This window comes from Pezoporus occidentalis, unplaced genomic scaffold (assembly GCF_034315485.1).
Source record: "Pezoporus occidentalis ecotype Australia unplaced genomic scaffold, CSIRO_AGI_Poc_V1 ctg14, whole genome shotgun sequence".
In the NCBI taxonomy this organism is placed as follows: domain Eukaryota; kingdom Metazoa; phylum Chordata; class Aves; order Psittaciformes; family Psittacidae; genus Pezoporus; species Pezoporus occidentalis.
The window spans coordinates 6,712,778-6,738,433 of record NW_026913209.1 but is presented as its reverse complement, the minus strand read 5'-3'; the positions used below and the strand labels follow the sequence as shown (position 1 = coordinate 6,738,433).

General features: G+C 41.0%; 1 protein-coding gene across 1 annotated transcript in view; it reads left to right on the top strand.

Moving 5' to 3' along the window:
- LOC134159104 (V-type proton ATPase subunit S1-like) overlaps positions 1-19,293 on the top strand; it is a 55,710-nt gene extending 36,417 nt beyond the window's left edge. The window contains exons 7-10 of the mRNA XM_062609707.1: positions 1,977-2,218; positions 2,841-2,894; positions 15,037-15,274; positions 18,583-19,293. Coding sequence (XP_062465691.1) covers positions 1,977-2,218; positions 2,841-2,894; positions 15,037-15,274; positions 18,583-18,792 — 744 coding nt within the window. The 3' untranslated portion in view covers positions 18,793-19,293. The remainder of the gene's footprint in view (positions 1-1,976; positions 2,219-2,840; positions 2,895-15,036; positions 15,275-18,582) is intronic.
- Positions 19,294-25,656: the final 6,363 nt, after the last annotated feature.

Below are 25,656 nucleotides of genomic sequence, written 5' to 3'. Positions count from 1 at the left end.
ATTACCTCACCCACAGGTATCTTAGAGAAACACATCTCCAGGCTGAGGGATGAATACACACACTGGTAAGAGTTTGGGGGACATTCCTCCAGAGAGCTGATGCTTTCAGGCTCCTGTTTAGTGTAGTAGTCCTGCCTGCCTATAGCTGAGCAAGTGAAGACTCACAGGGCTGCACAGTCCATGACTGCCTGTATTTTCAACTACAAATATGACCAAAATAAAGCCCACTTTCAGAAATGCTTTCATTAAGCTGCATTGCCTTCCTTCTTCAGCATAGGTAGATTTATTAAAACAGGTTTAATCATGGGAAACTAGACACCTCTTCTTCACAAGCAAACACTCTTTTGGTTCATATGCTTTTTTAGAGACTGAAGGGAATCTTTATGTGAGAGCCCCATCACAAAGTACTGGCAGCAGAGTAAGAGAAATAAAGCTGTAGCTTCATGATTATATTTTAATAGCTTTCTTTTTATTTTAAAATACTTAAACCTAATCCCCAAGTTAGCCCAATCACAGTCTCCAATGCTGCATTGTTTTCAGCTATTAGCAGGTGGATTTTAAAGCCCTCTTTAGATGATACATGGGGCCCACATAGTGAAGTCAATTGTTAGACAGGATATAATTTAGACTTCAGCTCTTCCTCTCAGTTTGAAATAAAATGATTATATTTCAGGAGAGCCTAAGGGGAGATTAAAAGTTTTATATCAAAAGTTGAATATTTTCTTTTGTTGTACACTCTTCTCTTAAAGAAAATGGTATTCATTTAAAATAATGCATGTTCTGATGCACTTGAAAAGGCACTACTCTGAATTAAAAAGAAATTCATAAAGTATGCATGTATGGGAGAGAGAGATTGCAATCTTCATCTGAGTGTTTAGTCAAAGGTTTTTAACTCAGTCCATTATGCTTTGTTCATAGGATGAGATGCATTGTATATAACAGATGGCCTGAGAGCACCAGTTACAGTGACAATATCTTCTGGGGTTTCTCTCCACAGGCAGGTTATAAAGCGGTATTAGATGCTTTGTTTCAGACTGGAAAATGGTCCTTGCCTGTATTTAAACCTGTTAAAAGGGGTTGCAGGCTATTACTCCACATAATTATAGTTCTGGTAACCCCTGTGATGCCTCTCATTTATTGTATCCCGAAGTTATGCAAGGGTAGAGGCCACTTGTAGAATACAAAGTTATAAAGCTGAAATGGGTCTTAAAAATAAATGGAATAGCCCAGATATGAACAGTAAGAAGTGAAGAACAAGATACGAACAGGATTAAGTTATCATCTGAAAAGGTCAGATAGCTTTTACAGTTGATATCAATAGGGCTATTTTACCAATGATGCCCTGTGCACATTTGTAAAAAAGCATTACCTATTAAAGGGAATTCCTGGAAACCCCCTAAAAGAAAATGTGTATATGCGGTGAAGTCCCGTAGGAGTTCATCACACCAGCCAAATGAGCATTGATCTATTTTCAGAAGACATCAGAAGAGCCTAAATATAACACTGGTAGTTAAGCTGTTGCTTTCATGCCTGTTAAAGAGTACAAAACCTCTTACTGTTACTAAGGGAAAATGGTCATTGAGCTGGCAAGTTGAAGTTTTCTTGTGATTTTATTGCAGGAAAAAAGTTAATTTCTTTCATTACATTCTTCTGAGAAAAAAAATAAAATCTTTAACCTGTTAGCACTAATGCATACTGCTGTCTTAATTCGGCATTAACAACATGGGTTTACATTAATTTGCTTAATACCAGTAGTGCTTGTTTTCACATTATGGACACCTGACCATGGGAACCTAGGTTATGACCATTTTGTTAGACTCCATATTGCCAGTTAAGTAGACAGGCAATAATAAATATTGGGGTTGCTTTAGAATTTAAGAAGGGTGGGTGGTCATGGAGCAGAATGGTGAAAGTGTGTGCTCATTTGATATTATCTCTTACAAAGGAGATGAATTGTTAATGTGCTGTCATTTCAGATTTCTAGAAGAACTGCAGTAGTGGGGGAATTAAGACGACAATTAATGGCCACTGAGGAAGAAGACAGTTTATCATATTCTCCCCTGAATGTGACCACTGGAAATGATATATGCATCCTTTTTTACGCTAGTAATTTCAGCCTCAAAACCAGCAGCTCAGATTTTATAGATTTGACAAATGCAACATTTGTAGCACGTACTGTGGATACTTCTTCCTCTGAGTGCTCAGACAGCAATACAACGTGAGTAGCACAAGAAATTTTGTATCATAATACATGTGATTCTGAAAATTAATCAGAAATGATGCATGTCAAGTTGATACTAATTTTAATTTTCTTCTTCCAAAGCGTCCAAATTAAAAAAAAAAAAACAACCCAACCAAACCAAAACTAAATTGGATATTCTTAGAAGAAAAATATGGAGTCAAGACCACTAAAATTGTTCAGATGCAGTCCCTTATTTTCACAATTTTTTCTCTCTTACAGTCCTTAATTCTTTGTTGGTTTATACTGGTCCAAACATGTTTCCCTGTGCCCGATCTCACAGTCACAGAAATCTCCACTGGCATTAGTGAGACCATAATTTCATTGTAAAGTTCCCTTGAAGGGAAGTATTGCCAGTTAGTGGGTAGTAATTCAGCTGGAAGTACATTAACGAAACATGATCTCTGTTTTCCTTTACTTTGAAGCACCTGCTCCTAGGTGAAAAAAAAAACCTTTAGAATTATTCTTCTGTGTACTGAACTTTTGCTATATGACTTTTGTAATTGCCTGTTGATTTAGAATATTCCCTCTGCTTGAAATGTCACAATGATTTAATTAAAGCTGACTACTGTAACATTAAAAATCTGTTTCTTATACTTAGACTGTCATTAAAATATACAAGGCCAGTGAATAGAATCAGCAGCCTAGAGATAAGGTAAGTTATCATTTATTCTTAAATAGACCTTTGTGATGTGCAAAGCCTGTTTGTAAATTAGAAGCAAAACAAGAAAAGAAGTGAAAATTGCTTTGAAATTACAATTTCCTTTCTGTTCTGAAGAGTTACTATGCAGGAGAACAATAACACAATCTTTATAGAGAGATTATATTAATATGCTCAGGTGAAGGTCTGAAAAAGTGGTGTAGGCAAACATACTTTAAGGTACTGGTATATGCATCATCCTGTTTTGCTAATAGGATGAGATAAAATCCTGTTTCAGGGAAATCTAACTGTGATTTGTAAACAGTTCTAGGGGCTGAAGTCTGCTTGCATGGCCAGAGTATTTAGTCTGAATAGGGATTACCAGTGTACTTTGTCAGAGCTAGTTTGTGGCTAAGAAGGGGTGCAAAACCTCATAATTTTCCTGCCTCAGGGATGGTGACAAGACCATGTTTCTCCTAACATCAGAAGAGGGAAGAAGAGTTAGGGAATGGGAAGACTTGGGATAAAAAGATGAGTCAGCCATTAACCTAGCAGTGAACCTAGCAAGTGCACCAATAAACCATACCCCTGAGTGTCACATCTACACATCTTTTAGATACCTCCAGGGATGGTGACTCAACCGCTTCCCTGGGCAGCCTGTTCTAATGCTTGACAACCCTTTCTGTGAAGAAATTCTTCTTAATATCTAATCCAAACCTCTCCTGGAGCAACTTGAGGCTATTTCCTCTTGTCCTACTGCTTGTTAGGTGAGGGAAGAGTCCAACACCCAGCCTGCTACAACCTCACTTCAGGCAGTTGTAGAGAGCAATAAGGTCTCCTCTGAGCCTCCTTTTCTCCAGACTAAACAACCCCATTTCCCTCAGTTGCTCCTCACAGGACTTGTGCTCTAGGACCTTCACCAGCTTTTTGCCATTCTTTAGACATGCTCCAGCACCTCAATGTCTTTCTTGCTTTTGGGCCCCCAACATAAGAAGGACATGGACCTGTTGGACCAAGTCCAGAGGAGGCCATGAAGATTTTCAGAGGGTTGGAGCACCTCTCCTATGAAGAAAGGCTAAGAGAGTTGGGCTTGTTCAGCCTGGAGGAGAGAAGGCTCTGGGGAGACCTTAGAGCAGCTCCAGTGCCTAAAGGGGGCCTACAAGAAATCTGGAGAGGGGCTTTTTACAAGGGCATGTAGAGATAGGACAAGGGGGAGTGGCTTTAAACAGAGAGTAGATTTAGGTTAGGCACTAGGAAAACAGTATTCACTATGAGGGTGGTGAGATACTGGAACAGGTTTCCCAGAGAAGCTGTGGCTGCCCCATCCCTGGAAGTGTTCAAAGACAGGTTGGATGTGGCTTTGAGCAGCCTGGTCTAGTGGAAGGGGATTTAGAACTTGATTATTCTTAGGGTCTCTTCCAGCTCTGACCATTGTATAATTCTATGATTCTTGTAGTGTGGTGCCCGAAACTGAACTCAGTGTTTGAGGTTCAGCCTCACTGGTGCTGGGTACAGGGGGATAATCCCTTCCCTAGTCCTGCTGGCCACACTAACTCTGGTACAAGCCACGATGCTGTTGGCCTTCTTGGCCACAGGCTGGCTCATGTTCAGCCACTGTTGACCAACACCTCTAGGTCCTTTTCTGCTAGAGATTTCCAGCCACTCTTCTCCAAGCCTGAGCACTGCATGGGGTTATTGGGACCAAAGTGCAGGACCCAGCACTGAGCCTTGCTGAACGTCATACCATTGGCCCCAGCCCATCGATCCGGCCTGTCCAGATCCCTCTGCAGACCCTTCAGCAGATTGATACACCCGCCCAGTTTGGTGTTGTCTGCAAATATACTGAGGGTGCGCTCAACCCTTTGTCCAGATCATTGGTAAAGATATTTAACAGAACTGGCCCAAATACGCCACTTGTGACTGGTCACCAACTGGATTTTATCTCCATTCGCCACCACTCTTTGAGAACTTGAAGCTGTTGCTCTCACTTGTGGATTCTAGGGATTGGGAAAATATCTGCTACTGTTTGAGAGTTACCATACAGCTGCTGGTCCACAATCCTCAGTTCTTTGTTCAGCAGCAGGAACAGCAGTTAAAATTATTTTCTTAAGCTCTGGCAAAAATAATGTGGCATGCTCTTGTCATGTAGCTACATCTGCTAATTACTTAAATTTATTTGGGAAGAATTTGGGCCAGAAAACTTGCATTGAAGTAAATTTACGCATGTAAGAGGATGAACTAGATGTTTGCTTGGGCAGCAGAAAGACAAATGACTTTTGCCATCTAAAAATACTTTTGCCATCTTGAAAAAGAGAAATCAAAATCCAAGGAAACCAAAGAGAGGAATATTAAAGTAATAATGTAGGAGGTAATCAAACTTGAACAACATTTTGATGGGAGAGTGGAAGAGGCATGTGACATCAAGCTGGTAAGCATGAAGGAATAGATACCATTACTTAAACTGAGATTGAAGAACATTCTAGATTTAGGTAAAAGGACCCCTGGAAGGACTTGGGTTGAATAGGATTGGTGATGAGTTTGACACTGTAATTAGAGTTCATAGACACTTTCAGTCATCATCAGAGACCATGATCTGTGTCAAAACCCAAACTTGCTTTGTTATTTAACATCTCCCCTCCACACCAAGCATCTAGAAATTTGTGAAAGAACATAATATACAGACAAGATTGCTGTTAGTATAGTATTTTTACTTTCTTTTGACTGATGTATTTAGCTGCGTCTTTAGTGATGGAGTCAAGCATTATTTTGTTTCAGTACTGTAAATATCAAAGGGCATGCATTTCCCTGAACACCATGGGGAATTAAGGAAAAATTTTCCTTGGATTCTATTAAAAAAATACTATTCTCCAACCAAAACTCTCCCCAAATTGGGTCTTTGCTTTTACTCCAAGGCACAAAATACCGTTTTCTCTGGTGCTGCCCTGGTGCTTCTGTCTACTATCTGCCTCACTCTTGTACAGACAGACCCACCAAAACAGTGCCTGGGATTCTTGTTCTGCATCTTTACTCATACTAGTGCATGTCTTAGCTGCTCTCCTGTAATCTGGTTGCTTTCTACATTTGCCCTGAATGTGACCATCGTTAGCAAAGTACCATGCTTTCCAGTAAAATTTCAGTTCCAAGAAAAAATCTCAATCAAAAAGCACTTGAAAGTCCTGTGGAGCATGACACTGTGCTGCAAAACTAGCAACGGAGTTAACGGATAGGTCTTTGTCGTGGTTTAAACCCAGAGTTTAGAGGAGTTGTTTTATTTAAAGTAGTCAACAGGTCTTGCTTAACTATACAACAGGAAACCGCAGCCTTAGGATGCTCATACAGAAGCAAAATACTTTGGCAGTTGAAACATTTATCTTAGATTTTGATTGCTCCAGCAGGCATAATAAGATCAAATGTGATGCTAGTGCAGTGCCTGTGTATGGACTTAATGAGGGTTATTCAGACTTATGCTTAGTAGTTCGTATTCTAAAATCTTACCATTTTAATTAATTATTGGAAGAAAACTTTAATGTGGTCATGAATCTGAGGTGCATCTGAAGAGAAGAAATTTGAAGCAACTCTGCAGGCACACTGCCGGTAAATTGAAAGAGAATATCAGTACAAAAGGTGAATGGTTCATGTTTTTTCCTATTCTGGAATGGGGTTTTTTTACATCCTTTGAGCTTATTGTAGTAAAGGCAGAAATACTTACAAAGTTTCTCTTGACTTGTGTCTACTTGAATACATTATAATTAAATACCAAAATGCATAAACAGCCCTTTGAAGCTGGGATAAGAAACTCAGGCTCCACAATAGGTGAGACTTGAAAAGAGTGTAGATGAAGTTTTGATCACTCTCATGACCAGCAAGTAATTAAGGAAGCATAGTCTGGCTGTGTTTTGCAGGAGAATTTGATTTACTCTGTTGGGTTAGGTGTGATCTAGTTTTTAATAGGCCTTCAGGGCACTTAGACACAAAAATACCTAAACTGATTATCTTTATGTATGAAACAGGTGCTTAGCAACAAAAAAATGGAAAAGGAAGAAGGTGGGGAGTGGCTTCCAGCAAAGTTGGGCACTTACTGTGCATTGCCCTGCTTGTGGGAGGTGTTTGCTTCTGTATCGCTTTTTTTTCCCCCTCTTTTTTTCACTTACTAAGCTGTCTTTATCTTGACCTGTGAGTTTTGTCATTTTTTGCTCTTTCTATTCTCCCTCCCTCCCTTGTTGCAATAGGGACTGAGAAAGCAGCTACATGGATGCTTGGCTGCTGGCTAGCATCAACCCATAACACCTCAGAAGCCCTTATGAAGAAAACTTGCAGCTAAAGACACACCTTGTTATTTGTGCTGTTTTCTGTTGGATTATCTCTTGACTTAAAAGACAATCACATCATTTTAGGCCTCTGTTAACTACCATAATGCAATATTGCATGGTGTATCATGCAAATTGTAAGATATACTCAACAGAAACAGAACAAACCAGTGATCTTTTCAAGATTCAGGAACACTTTATTCACCTTGTTTATCTCAGCATGTCTATTGTCAAGAGCTTCTAAAATGCACAGAGATACATTGCAGCCTCTGTTTTCCCTTTCTGTTTCACTTTTTGATTACATTTCTTGTTCAAGATGACTCCTTGGTAAGATTACAGTCTGCCTCAATAAACAGGACACAGGCAGGGCAAAGATGTGGGAAGGAACAGATCTTAGATCCCTGCCTGCCTTTTTTTCCCTTAAAAGGCCATTTACTGAGATGGAGGAGAGCATCCCTTGAAGACAGAAAATTACACCAGAGAGGACCAAGCTTTAATAGCTTGTTGTGGTTTAAGCCCAGCTGGCAATCCAGAATCACGCAGCCACTCACTCACTCCCCCCGCCTTCCTCAGTTGAGGGCTGCCTTCCACCTCCGATGCTTTCCCACAATACAGCAGGACCCATCAGTAAACAAGGCATACTGCTTTTCACTTTCTGACAGTTTATTATATGGTGGGGCCTCTTCAGCGCGCATCACCTCCTCCTCTGATGACATTCCAAAATCTTTGCCCTCTGGCCAGTCCATGGTGAATGCCTGGATGACTGGGATTTCCTATTCAAGCTTGTTGTGTGATTAGTGCAGCCCATTTACTTCATGTACAATTGGCTGCATGATGTGTAGAGGAGACCCTGCCTCTGAACATCCAGCCCAGCACAGGCAACTGGGGTGCCAGGAGGAGCTGTGCTTCAGTGCCAATCACTTCCGAAGCAGCTCGAACCCCTTCATAGGCTACCAGTATCTCTTTCTCAGTTGGGGTATAGCTGGCCTCAGATCCTTTGTATCCCCGACTCCAAAAGCCGAGGGGTCGACCTCGAGTCTCCCCTGGAGCTTTCTGCCAGAGGCTCCAGGTAGGACCGTTCTCCCCAGCTGCAGTGTACAGTACATTTTTTACATCTGGCCCGGTCCGGACAGGTCCAAGGGCTACTGCATGAACTATCTCGCGTTTAATTTGTTCAAAGGCTTGTTGTTGCTTTGCCACCAGATCCGGAGACATTTTTTTGAAGGTGCTGGATGCTGTTGAACAGGGCTCTGTAAGCATAGGCCAAGCCCCAACACGTTGTCATGATTTGTCCTTCTCTGGTATGGCCAGAATGACCACACACCTCATTTATGTGTTTTACTAATTTTTCTGGATTTTGCACTTGTTCAGTGGTGAAGTTCCAAAGCACTGGAGGGGCCACTGGCCTAGATACTTGTCCATATTATCCCACACACCCTGCCACTCATGGCTGTCCAGCCTTGGGGAAAATCTCTTGGTCCTCCTATATTGTCGTCTAATCCTGGACAAGACCCAAACCTGACTCTGCTTAACTTTTGAGATCAGACGTAATGGTCGTGGGTAAAACACACTCTGTATGCATGCCAACATGCTGATCCCCATCACAATCAACAGGCAGGACTCAAGGGTATACAAAGGCCATTCAAAACCTTCAGAACTTTCAAATGATGCTGTAAATGGTTGGGGGTGGGGGGGTGGGGGGGTGGGGTGGGGGGCGGGAGACGACACTACTGGGAGCATGAGGGAATGTCTTCTTCATAGACTGACCACCCAAGGAGGGAAAAAGAGACGTCTAATTGCTAAATACTTCCATTATATACCTCCCAAAGTATAGAGGTGATGACCACACTGGGAATGCAAGTCAGGTCAGTTTCATAATCAATGAGTCTATTGTATTACAAGTCATTACCATAAACTACAGCGAAACAAGAACCTTAGCCCAAGCCTCCTAGCCGATAAACAGTAAAACAGAAAATACTGGCTGTAGGTAAGGTGCGACATGCTGAAACTGTGAGATCAAGAGCAGCAACTTTGAGAGCAAATAAATCAGCATTGTGACAAGTGACTATTAATCCGAAACAATGAATGCTCATCACAAATATGATTAGACACACTCTGGTCAGATCTGTTGTTATCTCAACACTTCGTGCCCCATGTTGGGCACCAAAAAGAACTGTCATGGTTTAAGCCCAGCCTGTAACTCAAAACCATGCAGCCGCTCTCTACTCCCCCCCTTCCTCCCCCAGCTCCTGGAGGGATGGGGAGGAGAATCAAAAGAATGTAACTCCCATGGGTTGAGATGAGAACACTGCAGTAACTAAGGTATAACACAAATCACTACTGCTACCACCAATAATAATAATGATAAGGGAAATAACAAGGGAAGAGAATACAACTGCTCACCACCCGCTGACTGATACCCAGCCCACCCCGAGCAGTGATCTAACCCTTCTGGGTAACTGCCCTCAGTTTACATACTGGGCATGACGTGCTGTGGTATGGAATACCTCTTTGGTCAGTTTGGGTCAGGTGTCCTGTCTCTGCTTCCTCCTGGCTTCCCCTCCTCCCTGGCAGAGCATGAGACTCACAAAGTCCTTGGTCAGACTAAACATTACTGAGCAGCAACTAAAAACATTGGTGTTACTTGCGCTGTTCCCAGGCTGAAAGTCAAAAACACAGTGCTGCACCAGCTACTAAGAAGGAGAAAAAATGACTGCTGCTGCTGAACCCAGGACATAGCTCAATTTATTAATCAATAAAAGAGGCTCTAAATTTCAGAGCATGAGCTGGATCTGGAGCCTGCCTTTACCTCCATGTCATGGTTTAACCCCAGGTGGCAACGAAGTATCATGCAGCTGCTCCCTCACTCCCCCTGCCCCTGTGGTGAGATGGAGGGGAGAATGAGAAAGTGGCAAAACCGGTGGGTTGAGATAAGAACAGTCTAGTAATTGAAATAAAATAATAACAATGTAACAACAATAATAATAATTAGTAGTAGCAACAAAAAGGATCTGGAGAGAGAGAGGAATAAAACCTGAGGGGAAAAAAGAATGTTGCACAGTACGGCTGCTAACCACCCACTGACTAATGCCCAGCCTGACCTGAGCAGTAATTGGTCCCTTCTGTGTGACTCTCTCCCAGTTTATATACTGGGAATGACGTGATGTGGTATGGAATACCCCTTTGGCTGGTTTGGGTCAGGTGTCCTGTCTCTGCTCACTCCTGGCTTCTTGTGCTCCTCCTCACTTGGCAGAGCAGAAGAGACTGAAAAGTCCTTGATATTTACCCTGAAAGAGTAAGTGCTACTTAGCAACAATTCAAACATTGGTGTGTTATCAACATTATTCTCACACTAAATCAAAACCGAAGCACTGTACCAGCTACTAGGATGAAAATTAACTCTATCCCAGCTGAAACAAGGACACACCACTAGTCTACCACTTCGTGCTAGTCATATCCCACCTCTTACTAGCAGCGTCAATAGCTGCTTCCTCTCATGCAAAGAGCTGCCATCTCCTTCTCCCTCTCTCTAGCACGAGCATCAGCCCCATTCATCCTTCTGCACTTGCCACTGAGAGGTGAGCTGTTAGGGTGTGGTTGTGCAGTGGTTCTGGTTGTGCTAGTTTTAGAGAAGTGAGCTGCTGCCACAGCAGGGAGCAGTGGGCAGTACCTTTTGCTGGAAGAGGCATGTCAGTTCTCTCAGGAGCTGATGACATCCAGATGTTCAAGCACCTGTCTGTCATCTTCTCTGGGAAAAAGTGTCAAAGTAAATGGAAGTGCAGAGCATTAGTATTTACCCCACTTATACTGATAAGTACTTGACTGTTGTTGCTTATAGCATGTACAGAATAGAACTGATTCAAAAACATGTTTTAAAGTCTTTTACCCAATGGTGGTGTTTCTCTTGAATCTTTGACACAGTAGTAATTCCTGCTAGTTTTTTTTCTTGAAATATTTCTCTTTGTAATGAATAGGTGCATGAGATGGTGATCTGTACCAGGTGGTGGGAGTTAGAGTTCATATGGCTACCTGGCACAAAAGGAGTCAGGCCTGATGTTTAATACGAATACAGTGTTTCCCATAAAAGCCAAGGCATTTTCAATTCTGCAGATAAAATCTTTGTTAACTCTATTCCCTTGTCATTCATTTGCTATTTTGTGCTCATTCTATTTGCTGTCTACTCATCTGAGAAAATATTAAACTAAATTAAGTAATTCTATTGCTTTTTGTTGTTTGAATGGCTTTGTTATTGTTTACTGAATTATAGCTGTACCGGATAAGCATGTGCTTGTTGGAGGCTGTTCACTCTCAGTTGTTTGGAAAAATGCTAAGGATAAAAGCCTGTGTTATTAAGTTAAGCATGCTCAGCTAGTTCACTAATTAGAATGATAATCCTCGTAAAACTGCAAGTAACCTAAAATTTTAGTCTCTGTTGCAATATGAAGAGAAAGTGTTCTCCACATATGGATTTCATCAGGTCCAGTGAACAAGTCCATGGGACCTGATAAAATCCATCCACGGTTCCTGAAGGAGCTGGCAAATGAAGTTGCGAAGCCGCTGGCTATCATATTTGAAAAATCATGGCAGTCGGGTGAAGTTCCCGATTACTGGAAAAAGGGAAATATAACCCCCATTTTCAAGAGGGGGAAAACGGATGACAAAGGGAACTACAGACCAGTCAGTCTCACCTCTGTGCCTGGCAAAATCTTGGAGCAGATTCTCCTGGAAGGCATGCTAAGGCACATGAAAATCAACAAGGTGCTTGGTGACAGCCAGCATGGCTTCACTAAGGGGAAATCCTGCCTGACCAATTTAGTGGCCTTCTATGGTGGGGCTACAGAACTGATGGACAGGGGTAGAGCAGTTGATGTCATCTACCTGGACTTGCGCAAAGCATTCAACACTATCCCACACGACATCCTTGTCTCTAAATTGGAGAGACATCAGTTTGATGGCTGGACCACTTGGTGGATAAAGAACTGGCTGGATGGCTGCACACAAAGAGTTGTGGTCAATGGCTCAATGTACGGCTGGAGACCAGTAATGAGTGGCGTCCCTCAGGGATCGGTGTTGGGACCGGTCTTGTTCAACATCTTTGTGGCTGACATGGACAGTGGGATTGAGTGCGCCCTCAGCAAGTCTGCCAGTGACACCAAGCTGTGTGGTTCGGTTGATACGCTGGAGGGAAGGAATGCCATCCAGAGGGACCTTGACATGCTTGTGAGGTGGGCTGATGCCAACCTCATGATGTTTAACCATGCCAAGTGCAAGGTCCTCCACCTGGGTCGGAGCAATCCCAGGCACAGCTACAGGTTGGGCAGAGAAGAGATTCAGAGCAGCCCAAGGACAAGGACTTGGGTTTGTTGGGTCAATGAGAAAATGAACATGAGTCGGCTTCAGTGTGCTCTCACAGCCCAGAAAGCCAACCGTATCCTGGGCTGCTTCAAAAGGATCGTGACCATCAGGTCGAAGGAGGTGATCCTGCCCCTCTACTCTGCTCTCATGAGACCTCACTTGGAGTATTGTGTGCAGTTCTGGTGTCCTCAACATCAAAAGGACATGGAACTGTTGGAACAAGTCCAGAGGAGGGCCTCGAGGGTGATCAGGGGACTGGAGCACCTCCCGTATGAAGACAGGCTGAGGAAGTTGTGGCTGTTCAGCCTGGAGAAGAGAAGGCTGTGTGGAGACCTCATAGCAGCCTTCCAGTATCTGAAGGGGGCCTTTAGGGATGCTGGAGAGGGACTCGTCATTAGGGACTGTAGTGATAGGACAAGGGGTAACGGGTTAAAACTTAAACACGGGAAGTTTAGATTGGATATAAGGAAGAAGTTCTTTACTGTGAGAGTGGTGAGGCACTGGAATGGGTTGCCCAGGGAAGTTGTGAATGCTTCATCCCTGGTGGTGTTCAAAGCCAGTTTGGATAGAGCCTTGGGTGGCATGGTTTAGTGTGAGGTGTCCCTGCTCGTGGCAGGGGGGTTGGAACTTAATGACCTTAAGGTCCTTTCCAACCCTAAGTATTCTATGATTCTGTGGCGGTCACTTTGGATTGTACTCACATACATAACCCTATAAAACTTGTTTGTTCATATGGTAAGTCTCTGAAAAATTTCCTCGTTTGCCACTTATCTGCTCAGCAAAAGTACAGAGCACACCCAGCATCTGTGGTTGGCACAAACATTTAAGTCAACTTTTCTGTGCTTATAACTGGCCTTCAGCTACTGCCTGTGGCACTGTACTGGGACATGATGGAAATTCTGTTCAGATTGGGCTCTATATCAGACACCTTTCTTCGAGGAATTAACATCTAAGTTAATGCATGTTTTCATTTTGTAGCTTTTTCATTGTAGCAATAGAATATTTTCCATAAATATTTGTGAATGTGTGTTAGATGAAATGGAAATGTTTTTTTTCCATTTTCACTGATGCTGAATATTTCACTTCCAGCTGAATGTTGCATGGAAAGAGCTGTTTAGGCTTAAAGTGCAAGAAATGCAATAAAGCAAAACATCCTTTTCTCACCTGAATGACACATTGAGTTCTAGGATTCCTTTAAGCATTTTGAAGCCCTTGAGGATTCGGAAGTCCTATGAATCAAAAGCTCCTAAGGTGCATTGTGTTGAATTTAGACTCTGTGTTGTGCTACTGAAAGCAACTGATTTTAACAAGTAAGCAATATTCTACAACAGAGAATATTGTCTATACATATGTACCCACCAGACCAGAAAATATTCTATATTGTGCTATATTTATAGATGACTGCTTATTTTTCAAACTTGTCATAATTTCATCTAGGTATTATCCCAGATTTTAAAATCCACATACAGTGGGTTTTGCATTGTGCAGAAGCAGAATAATTCATTTTGTAGAGAGCCTCTTTTATTGCTAAAAGCTTCCTTTTCTAAATACTTTGCGGTTATCAATAAGCAAAACTAAAAAACCTTCCACAATACATTCATAGACCAAGTAAGGTTAAAGTATTAATCAGCATACAATAAGGAGGAAACTTTATCCTATCCTTATGAGATAACTTGAATACTTAAAAGTAACTGGGTAAAAAGTGGTAAAGACCAGGGTATAGTCCTGATCTGCAAAGGACTGGGATATATTTCTGGATGTTCTCAATTATTTCTGTTTCAGAACATTTATTTGGGAGGTATTCAGACTGCAATGGTAGTAACATATGTATAAAGCCCATGATTATAAACTATTGGAAACAGCTGCAATACCACACATAGACAGACCTTTTCACAATGAGAAAATAGTTATTTGTGCCTTACCCACTATGAGCTGGGAGACTAGAGCTGATGACCCCTCCCTACCCTCCAGTGAGAGAAAACTGTCTTCCCCTGCAAATTCAGACATTTGCAAAGAAAATTGCCATTTAGGCATCTGAGCCAAGGAAGAATTGCAATGATAAATCAGACTGGTTATCATGCCTGCACCTAACATAAAAGCAATTTTCAGAAAACCTCATAAAATGTTTATTGAGAGCCACTGCAGGCTGACTGACAGTCTCTCGGGTTCTGCTCCAGTGATTATAAACTGTTGGTAACTGCTGAAATACTGCACTAGCAAAGGCCCTTGAATGAAATTGCATTTGTTTCTTGCCTGCCACAGCTATGGAAAGCTATACTTTTGAGATGAAACTGTAAGTAGTAAAAGCATATTCACAGAATCTCTTCATTTATGAACAATCCTAATGACATGGGAGGCCAAGCTAAGATACCAACTGTGATGTCTGCAGCTAGCAACAGTGAAATTTTATCTACCACCAGTACTTTATCAAATGAATACTGACTTTTTCCTTCTGTCATTTTGACTTCTTTTTTCCCCTTCTGTTTTCTTTGTAGGTTTTTAATGACCAACAAGTTCTATGAAGGCTCAGCTAGAAACTGGTCCACTTTAGATTCAGTTGAGATTGTAAAAGATGGAGAAGAGTTCGCTAAATTTAATGTTTCTGTCATCTCTGCTCCTGCAGAGTATTCATCTCATTGTCAGCTGGTGGGAACAAGCAATCTTTATCCTGCAAGGCTTATTCCATCCAACAATGAGGCAAAAAACTGGGATGTTTTCATTTCCAGGTTGCAAGTGAGTACACATTGCCATTTCAGAGATGATTTCAAGAACTATTACTTGCTATTGTAGGTGCTGAACAGCACACATTCATAATGACTTTACTTTCATTTCAGCTTGAGGGAAAATGTAAAAGAGAATTTGCTCCCCCTAGGTGATCCATTCAATAAAGGGGTAAAAAGGATGCCAGTTGCTGAACAATAACAACATGAAAGCACAGTTTTGAAAAACAAAAAACAATGATGTAGTCCACAGAAAAGAAAAACCAATACAACCAAATGTACTTAATCAGGCAAAGAATGACTAAGTCCACATACCTGTTTAATAAGTTGGGCTGCTATGGGAAATGTGCACCTCCTAGGTGAGTGGCTTTATGATGCTTACTTTGTTTTTATTTGAATTCTTTGCACTTTGTTTACCTAGGAAACTACAGCTTAGTATAGAGAGACATGGTACCTGCACAGTGAAGCCTTGCATAGCTTGTCCCAAGGCAAGGCTGAACTGATACATCCTTTCACTTTAGTTGTGGAGCTATATATGTCACTACCACCTAAAGAACTTCTGTGGGATGTTGTCTAAGAGTGCCTATAGCCTTGGATGTCACCACTCATAGCTGTACACTACCAAAACTGCTCTGGTTCTGGGGCAGTTTTTTGTTGGTTTCATTGTTGCAATGGTTGTTCTGCCAATATATCTTTTATCCTTTTGAGGATCTCAGAATCACCTATGGACTGAAAGAGAAGGCTGCCGCCAAAAGCACTGCTTTTCTTTAGTATGTGTCATAGTGGTCTAGAGTCCACTTTATTGCTAAGAAAAACTGCCAAAACCTTTCAAATCAAGAATATTATGATTCCTTGTGGCTAAAATATTTCTGATCAGAATCAGATGTTCAGTGTACACTTAAGAGCCATGAAAACAACAGATTTTACTTGAAGGCTTTGTCAAAGCTCAAATGATGAAAGAACTCCATTAAAAAAAAAAATTAAAAAATTAACAGGAAATGCAGACCAGTGTAACCATGACAAATGATGCTGCTCCAAACACTAAAATTAAAACTTCCGCAGTACACAAGTCTCTGTCCAAAAGGCTTTTACATTCATAAAAACTAGAGAATCACATGTAAGTATTTTTAGCTTTTCTATAGATAGAAATGCTGCTGGAAGTCACATTTTTATCTCCCACCTGGAATCTAACACCCCCACAGAAATGATAAAGCTTCAGAAAAACAATAAGAGAACCCCGCATATATTTCATCTCATGCCTAGAAGTAGACAGAGCATTTTAAGAATGTACAATTAAAGCTTTCACCTCAAAGGTTCGGTGAGCATAATACTGCGTAGAAAAAAAACCAATAAAATCACAATAGGATTGATATGATAAAATTCAGTATTTCTGCCTCTAAATTGGAAGTGATAAAACCTTTCTAAACCAAATATATCTGCTAAGTGCTTCAGAGGGTTCTTGTAAATGTCATAACAAGTGTGTATTGTTTTCCAGAATTTCAATCAGTTCTTTCACTATAAATGACATAAATCATCACCTGCTTCCTGATTCTATTCTAACTAAGTCTTTCAGACCACACTTCATGACTCCTATTCACGTTCTCATCTGTTGTTAAAGCAGTGGCTTAACAAGCAAAGATTTTGGTAATCACCTGTGTTCTCTAAAACTATGCAAACAGTTATCCAACCCAAAACCTTATTTTCTCTAATCCTGCTTTAATCAGAAGCATTAATATGACTGCCTATAGTGAAAACAGGCAGTCTTTGAAAGCTAGCTACCATAATCTGACTTGGAAAGATTCTTCTAAAAGGCCCAGAGACGTTTTGGACTGCTAAAATTTTCTTCAGCTCCACAGTACCAAAATAGCCCTTAGTTCTCCATATGAGAATAGTTTAATCAACATTCTGGAAAGTATAGACATTGGTCTTAACGCACATGTTATGTACACATTAACTTCAGGTGCTTGGGCCATGAATAAACTGAAACCCAGAGTGCTCGCTGGTGCAGTGTGGTATGCAAGCCACAAACTAAGTTCTTCAGTGTTTGTACCAACACCTTTCCTAGGAAGTAAAACCTCTCTTATTAGCATGCTAAGCATAGAGTAATCATGGAGTGGGAAAAATAGAAATCCATGATCTTCCTTGCTTACTGCCTGGTGGGGGAAGTGATTTAAATAAAAGAATCACTTTATTATATTGTTCTATGATGTTTCATAAAAAATAGTCAGTTTTAAGGTCTTGTTTCTTTACTGGTGGATTTATGATATTTGGTGCTTTCCTTAGGCACATATTTCAAACAATCTGTAAATGCAGAAGAATCCCAGTCTTCTTTTTTTTTAATATATATAGAATTATTTAAGAAAAATTAATTCTTTCCTTTCATCATTTGCTTTCATCAGTTAGATTCCCTTTCTTCTGAAGGAATTGTTGCCTATGTCATTAGGTGCATGTGTGTAGAGGGGGACATGTCTTGCCTTTCTTCATAATTTTTCTAATGCTTTGACTGGATTTATGAAAATTTTTGGAAGGATAATGGTCTCAAAGGCATTTTGTTTGCTGATACTTCTTGAGAAGGTGATGGCTAAGCAGAGAACAGATCCCCAGATTAGTTCATTTTTCTGAGGAAAGTAGTATGGTTGGAGCTCAGTCAGTGGCAGACCTCAAAAATCCAGTCAAAGGAGAGATATTACAGATTTTTCTAACTGCTGGAAAAGCTTCTATGGGTTTCATATGTTAATAGACAAACACATCCCACACCTCAATAAAACAAGTCCTCTCTCCTGTTTTCAAGTCTCTGATGTCTAAGGAGGAGGGAAGAAAGGCTTCAGAACTGTTTGAACTTTCACCAAAACTCAACCCAAAAGGTCATCTTCATTAGATGCATTTTAAAGCAGATTTCAGGAGTTCATCTTGTCAAGGACTTAATAGTAAAAAACTCAGGGGATTTCAATAAATTTTAAGCTCTCAGGGCTGGTGGCTTAACTCTTATGCCTTTGAGAGCTTTGAGTTTCCTGGTTCTTAAATGGTCATTGAGCAATACTGACCACATGTCCCCTTTGGGACTTTGCCTAAAAGTAGCACACATTTCTGAAGTGGGAAACCTTCTTGCAGACAAATGAATTCTGCATCTTTAAATTTCCTGGGCGAAAAGGGGATCTGGAAAATTGTTATGTCAGGGATTTGGTTCTCACTCTTTTTAAGTGAGTAGAGTGTGAGTGGTTATTAACAGGTATGTTTTTGTAACTACCACATGTATCCTGAAGGTAAGGCCTACTATCCATGCTTAATTGCACTAATCTGTCTACTTTTCTTCATTTTCAGATTCAAGGCTTCAACATTGAAAACAACCAGTTTTCCTACGCAAGTGACTGTACAGGTTTCTTCACTCCTGGGATCTGGATGGGCTTGGTGACATCTATAGTTTTATTGTGGATCCTGGCATATGGAATCCATATGATCATGCAGCTCACAACAAACAGCAGATTTGATGATCCCAAAGGTCCATCTCTGTCAGTTCCTCAGACAGAATAGCCATGCTTAATGCTGCTATGTTTTTTTTTGATCTGATATTTATGATTTTTCTAACCTTTCTACTTCCTAATATGTGTAACCTAAAAAGATAGCATAGCATAAAGAGATAATTACATTGCATATAAAAAGGATCCTTATGCTTGGCAATGATAATAATTCTACCTGTTATTACCATAATTTATTAGCTATCTGTGTTAAGGATCTGAGGTGAGGCTGCAGGGGTCATTAGTCTATCTGGCTATTAGACTGTTACAAACTGCCTTCAGATTAACTATTATTGACAAAGAAAGAATATCACAACAGAGATAAATGGTAAGGATAAATCACTTATGTGATAGGAAATTATATATTGAAAATACTGGTCTCTCTAAAGCCTCTTTAGTAAGGATGTCATGTTGATGCTATATCTTAAGAAGGCTGAACTATGTCTTGTCATTTTTTTCTCTTGAGAAAACAATTCAGGAATGTACAGAACTAATAAAGTATAAGCCACTACATAAATGGTCTTGAAAAGTGTTTTCAAAATACATCACTTTATTCAGATGTGGTATCACAAATGAGTGTGTGTAGATTAAGGTTTAGGTTCCTTCTAATGTTATCTTCTGCCTGAGAGAATTACTTTGAGTAACACTAACTCAGGTATTCAATTTAGCCATGGACAGCTGATGGAGTTACTCATCAAGACAGGTCCTCGTCCAATCTGGTCACAAAATTGTATTTGCTGTTATGGCAATGAATGCCACTTTTCAAGCTCATAACCAAGTATGATTTAACATGCCAGCACAGACAGCATCTCAACAGAGATAAGACAATTTTCTTAGCATCCCTCCTTTTCCAAGTGTCTTTGGAGTTACAAAGTTTACACAAAAAGCAAACCAAACCAAATATATAGTCACTAGAAGCACTGTGCTATCGTGCTGTTTAAGTCTGAGGATGTTTATGGTTATCTCAATGATCCTAGTAGGCCAAAAAACATTCAGAGTGTGCTGGATTCTGCAGTAATTAATAAAGACAGTACCTCTCATGGGCAATCTGACTATAGAGTGAGTTATTAAATGTTATGGAAAAATAGGAAATAGTAAAAGCAATAGTAAAATGCTAAAAATAACATTTTCATTCTTCTGCAATTTTCTGTTACAACTATGCATGTTGTATTAGTAAAGAACAAAAAGATATTATTTTGACAAAATTATATTTGTCTGAGAAAAATTCTGTCTTTTCTGATCTTAATCCATGTCATAGGATGGTGTTACAGAGGAAAGACAGAATCAACTACTTAAGTAGACCAACAATAGTTTCTACCCGTCATTCCTGAGTGTCACATTTTTATTATGCAGTCAGAGAGGTAAATTAAATGCTGTCTGAAGCTATTCCTCCTGAATCATTCAATCCTGACCTTGAAAAGAAAGGTAGCTAGCAAAAAAGAAAGGTAGCTAGCAAAGGTGACCCCTCTGCTGTAATATTTTTCCCAAATGTTTTCCAAACCCTCAAAGAATGCTAGCATTTGGGCTACATGAAAAAGCTGTGTTAGAAAGGCACATTTTCTTTACAAAAATTAGTTGTCAGGAGAGGCAACTGGACTTGCTTTATTCTCCCTTCAAAAAAGATTACGTGAATATGACAATTTAAAACTGACATAATAGTCATGTAAATGATAACTAGAAGAGATGAAGGCTATTACAAGGATTTGATTTGTAGAAGACAGCTTTCTTATGACTTTTTCTAGATTCAACAAAATTTGGAACAGATTTTGTTCAATGGTGATGATATATAAGAAATAAAGAACAGCTTTACAAGGCCACCCAACTCAGGATCCTATCTCTAGCCATGGTATGAGTGAGGTGAGCATGTAGTAGTACTTCCTGCAGTACTACTTCCTGCAGATGTTCTCCCATTCTCCACCATTTCAGCTTATGGAATACCTCAGCCAGAAGAGGTATCTTTGTATTCAATAACTGTGGGTATAGTTATGGTCCCTGAATTTGTCCAGCCTCCTCTTGAGTGTGTGGACTCTTCTAGAGCTCAGTGTCCTGATTGTAGTGTGGCACTGGGGATACCTGTATCCTCTCTTGCCTGCCTGGGTGGACTCTGGAGAAGAGGAGGAGGAGAAGGGGGAATGGCTTTAAACTGACAGAGGGTAGATTTAGATGAGACCATAGGAAAAAATTCTTCACTGTGAGCATGTTGAGGCACTGGAGCAGGCTGCCCAGAGAAGCTGTGGCTGCCCCAGCCCTGGAAGTGTAAAAAGCCAGGATGAACGGGGGCTTTGAACAACTTGGTATAGTGGAAGATGTCCCTGCAGGGGGGTTTGGAACTAGATGTGCTTTAAGGTCCCTTCCAACCCAAAGCATTCTATGATCCTATGATTCTATGATAAGTAGGGCCTGCGGGGACATATGGTCCCTTTCTGTAGGGAGTTGGGATGTCCCTATGATGGACTGTTCAAGCCACATGTTGCAGCCCTGGATGTGGTAGGGTTATCCTTGTGAGGCCTGTGCTGGGAAAGAGCAGAAAAGGAAGGGAACTGCCTACGGCTGTAGCTGTCCTGGGGGCCAGGTGAACTGGACTCTGGGGACAATGGCCAGTTCCTCTTAAAAGCAGATCAACAGCTCTCTGTCCACATGTGGTGGGTTGACCTTGCTTGGCTGGCAGGTGCCCACTCAGCTGGTCTGGCCTCTTCTCACTGAGGCCACCCCAGCTGCCAACCCCTGGACACCATCCAATACACCACCTCCGGGGACCAGGTGCGCTGCCGAGGTCCCCATGCCAGCACAGGCTTGTGCAGCTGCACATTACTCTGGCCTGTGACTGGAGACAACTGATCACTGGTTTTGGTAGGGCTGAATTCCTTCCTTTTAAATAGGGCTGGGCCCTATTAAATTCCAGAAGGATTTTGTACCTGCCTGTGTTTATTCACTGTTCTGAATAAAGTTAGAAACCTGCCAGGGGCCTTCCATTTCTGTGTGCTTCTGATTTCACAGCTCAGCTTAATCACAGGTGTACTTGTTGAAACACGCCTGGTCTGGGAGCTGTTCCAGCCAGAATATTAGCTCTGTCTGGAAGGTGTGAGCCTTTAGGACTTCCTCCACAGCTCACTGAAGTTATCAGCCAGAAGTACTGACTTCTGTCATTGCTAGCTCATTTCCCTACAAAGTACAAAAAAAAAAAACACTAATAGAGATGGAGGGAATAAAGGGAAAGAGCATAAGTAAAGCATTTTAAAATATATAAGTGAATGAAACTATCAAGGAGAAACATCAGAAGCTATCAAACTACCAAACAGCTGGGGCACAACTTGAAAAAATAAATTTAGCTCTAAAATATTAAGATCAAACCCAGAGAAAACCCAAATCTAAACACTGAAGCCATAAGTTAGCGCATTTCTTGAAAAAAAATCATGAATGGCCATTTGTTGGAAGGGAGACCTGAAGTGAAGCTAGAATCTGAACCTCCTGACATGATACAGGTTTGCATTGTGTCCTGGTGTGTTGGTTTCTCTGCCTTTAAAATTACTTACCTCACAAATCATGTTGGAACCCGATGACATACAATGAAACAGAATTACAATAGAAATAGTCCAAGAGTAGTATCTTCATGCAGGCAGTAAATGAAGATAAGTCATTCCATCTGCCAAGGGAGGACTCAGTGAAACTCGTCCTTTCCTTCTGGGTGACAGATAAATAATTAATATGCAAATCTAAATGAGCTGAATTATTTGATAGTATCCAGGCATTAGAGGGCTCTGTAATTATTTCAGCATAAACAGATGGAGCACTGCAAACTAGAAATGCTGTAAACAAGGAATGACCATGAGAAGCTAACACCTAAGATAATCAGAAATATAAGAAGAAGCTTAAACACTGGATACTGGTCAGTGCTGGCAAAGGACTAGCAGTAGACTCAGCAAGTAGTGATGATTGTGAGAGCAAGTGTAGTGATAATCTTAGCCTTACATTGGAAAGAGGGTGCGATAACCCACACAAGGCGGGCAGGGACTCCTTTTCCTGCAGGCTGCTTTTCCTCTAGCATCTTGTGGTGGGTCGTCCTTTGCTGGCTGCCGAACACTCACTTGGCTTCTCTCTCACTCCTCCTCCTCCTTCTCTGCAGGACAGGGGGAGAAAATAAGATTAAGAAGCCTGTGAGTGAAGATAAAGACAGGAACACCACATAGCAGTTACTATCATGGGCAAAACAGAGTTATGGAAGATTAGTTTCCAATTAACATAATTCAGAGAGTGAGAAACAAAAGCAAAATTAAAAAAATTCCTTCAGTCTTCACAAATACCAAAAAATCCTCTGGTGTCCAATATCATAGAACCATAGAATAATTAGGGTTGGAAAGGACCTTAAGATCATCTAGTTCCAACCCCCCTGCCGTGGGCAGGGACGCCTTACGCTAAATCATATCACCCAAGGCCTCATCCAACCTGGTCTTGAACACTGCCAGGGATGGAGCATTCACAACCTCCCTGGGCAACCCATTCCAGTGCCTCACCACCCTAACAGGAAAGAATTTCCTCCTTATATCCAATCTAAACTTCCCCTGTTTAAGTTTTAACCCGTTACCCCTTGTCCTATCACTACAGTCTCTAATGAAGAGTCCCTCTCCAGCATCCCTATAAGCCCCCATTTTCAGTAAAGGAACCTGATCTCCAGTTTGCTAATAGAGATCAGTCTGTTCCCTATCAAACTAAATACAAAAGCAGGGACAGAGGAGCTCTTTCTCCAGAGCTCAGTTTTCTAAAGGCTTAAAAGTTATTGAAGTGCAGAGGGAAAAAAAAAAGAAAGAAACGAGGTCTTGCCAAGGGGTGGTTCTGTAAGTAAGCGGTCTCACTTCCACAGTAGGGGAATGTGTCTTTCTTAGTCTTCCTACCTGTGTAGGTGGAAAGGAGACTTACAACAGTGACTGAGTGCAAGAGCAAATCATCAGCTATTGATGTTCCACAAATGAAGTGTCTTCCTTATCTTCACCACAACTCTTTGTATGCCTCCTGTTTGAACACAGGTTTCCTGCTGCACATTGGCTGGATTTCTGTGTAATCCCCAGAACTGGTATGTTCTTGAATTATTATGGTTGAACTTAGTTTTAGACTGGTTTATGTATCATTTATTATTATCATAATAGGAGATAGTTTACTGAACGATAATGTATTTTCTGCTTTGCAAATGGCAATGCAGGTGTCCAGTGGAAGAATGAGAAACCCATTTTGAGTTTGTCTTAATACTCCTTTAACTAACTGTGTAGAAATAACATAAAATGAATGGTATATAGTCACCATGACATCATATGCAACTTCAGTTAATGAAAAATGTGCAAAAACAATGTTTGCAGCATAAAATTGAAAAACAACCCAATAAATGCTTTCATAAAAGTATTTTGGAAGGAGTATAAGATAAGGACTTTCTCATGTAATATTTGAATGCTAATTTTGTGTATCCTATTTATTCTGGATAAATATGGATACACAAGGATAGCAGAGTGATCAATCCAACTATTATTTAACAGCTATCTTTCACTGCAGCTTACTGGCATGATTTGAGATGTTACTCTTCCTATCTACCCTGCCTTTCATTCATGTATACCTGTGCCCCAGCTGTTCATTAAATTCAGACTGCTCGATATAATATATCGTATTTTTCACTAAAGTAGCTGGGATGTAGATGCTTGTCTGGGTCTGCCATTCCCACTGCTGAGTAATAAAATCCTGATGGAGAAGCAAAGCACATAGCTGCAAACACTGATGTCTTAACACATTATAGTGCTATCTAAGAAGGATTTTTATTATAGCTGTCAAAAGCGGAAAACAAAACATGCAAGCAGCTATGTGCCTTGTCAGGACCAAAGACCGTGTTACTGATAGCCTGAGAGACAGGACTGGCTCCACTTTAGGCAGCGTGCTTTCTGTTTCTGCATGCCTGAGCACAGTTCATCTAATAACCTATGTTAGGGGAAGCTCATAGTGCTTTGTGTAGTATCCTGCTAAAAAGACCCTTAAAGGCTGTCCACAGCAGAAGATACCTAAAGAGCACTAAGATCCACCTGTGGCCACTTTCTCTCACTCTGTATCTTCAGACTGCGTTTGAACAGGGATGTCCCAGGCCACCGCCTCCAGTGCTCTCAATCCTTCTCCTTAGTGAAAAAAGAGGAAAAACAAACATGGAAGAGGAGGGGCAATACGGATCATCCTCTTTTCCTCTACACACAGTGAGAGCCCTTGCACTTCTGGGTGGTTGAAGAGTCTTTGCCTGGAAAAGCAAGGTGGCATCAAAAGCAAAGGGCCCTGCCACTGCTGGTGTGCCCACCTCTATGATGCTGGGCTGTCTTGGAAGCTCCCCCAAGTCTTTAGCTTTCTTTCTCAGAACCACTCCTTGGGGCTGAGTGTGAACTATGGCAGGAGCCACTGCTGTGGCTGCCCTCCATAGGCTTTGAGGTGTCTGGAAGAGAGAGGGAGGAAGGAACCCTGCAGCTGTACTGCATATATGTTACAATGCGCACAGAGAGACAGGACTGGACCCTAGAGTGTTTGAAACAGGCAGTTGAATTGTGAATGGAAAAATCTGAGGCTTCATTTATCTTTTTATAGCTAACTAGTATTACAATTACAAAATAGATGGCATGCTTTTGCTTGCAGAGCTTTTATGGATTTGTACTTATACAGCTAAAGTGGAACAGCTTCATCAGTTCTCATTGATTTAGATTTCCACAGAAGTTTTTGTGGGAGTACTGAATGATTTTGAGGCAGAATTTAGACCTTAATGGCTTACTGCTACCAATTCTTGTGGTCTAATAGCGATTAATAGATATCTAAATGGAGAGAAATTAGTGTGAAGAGTTTGGGGTTTTTGGTTTTTATTTTCTGTTTG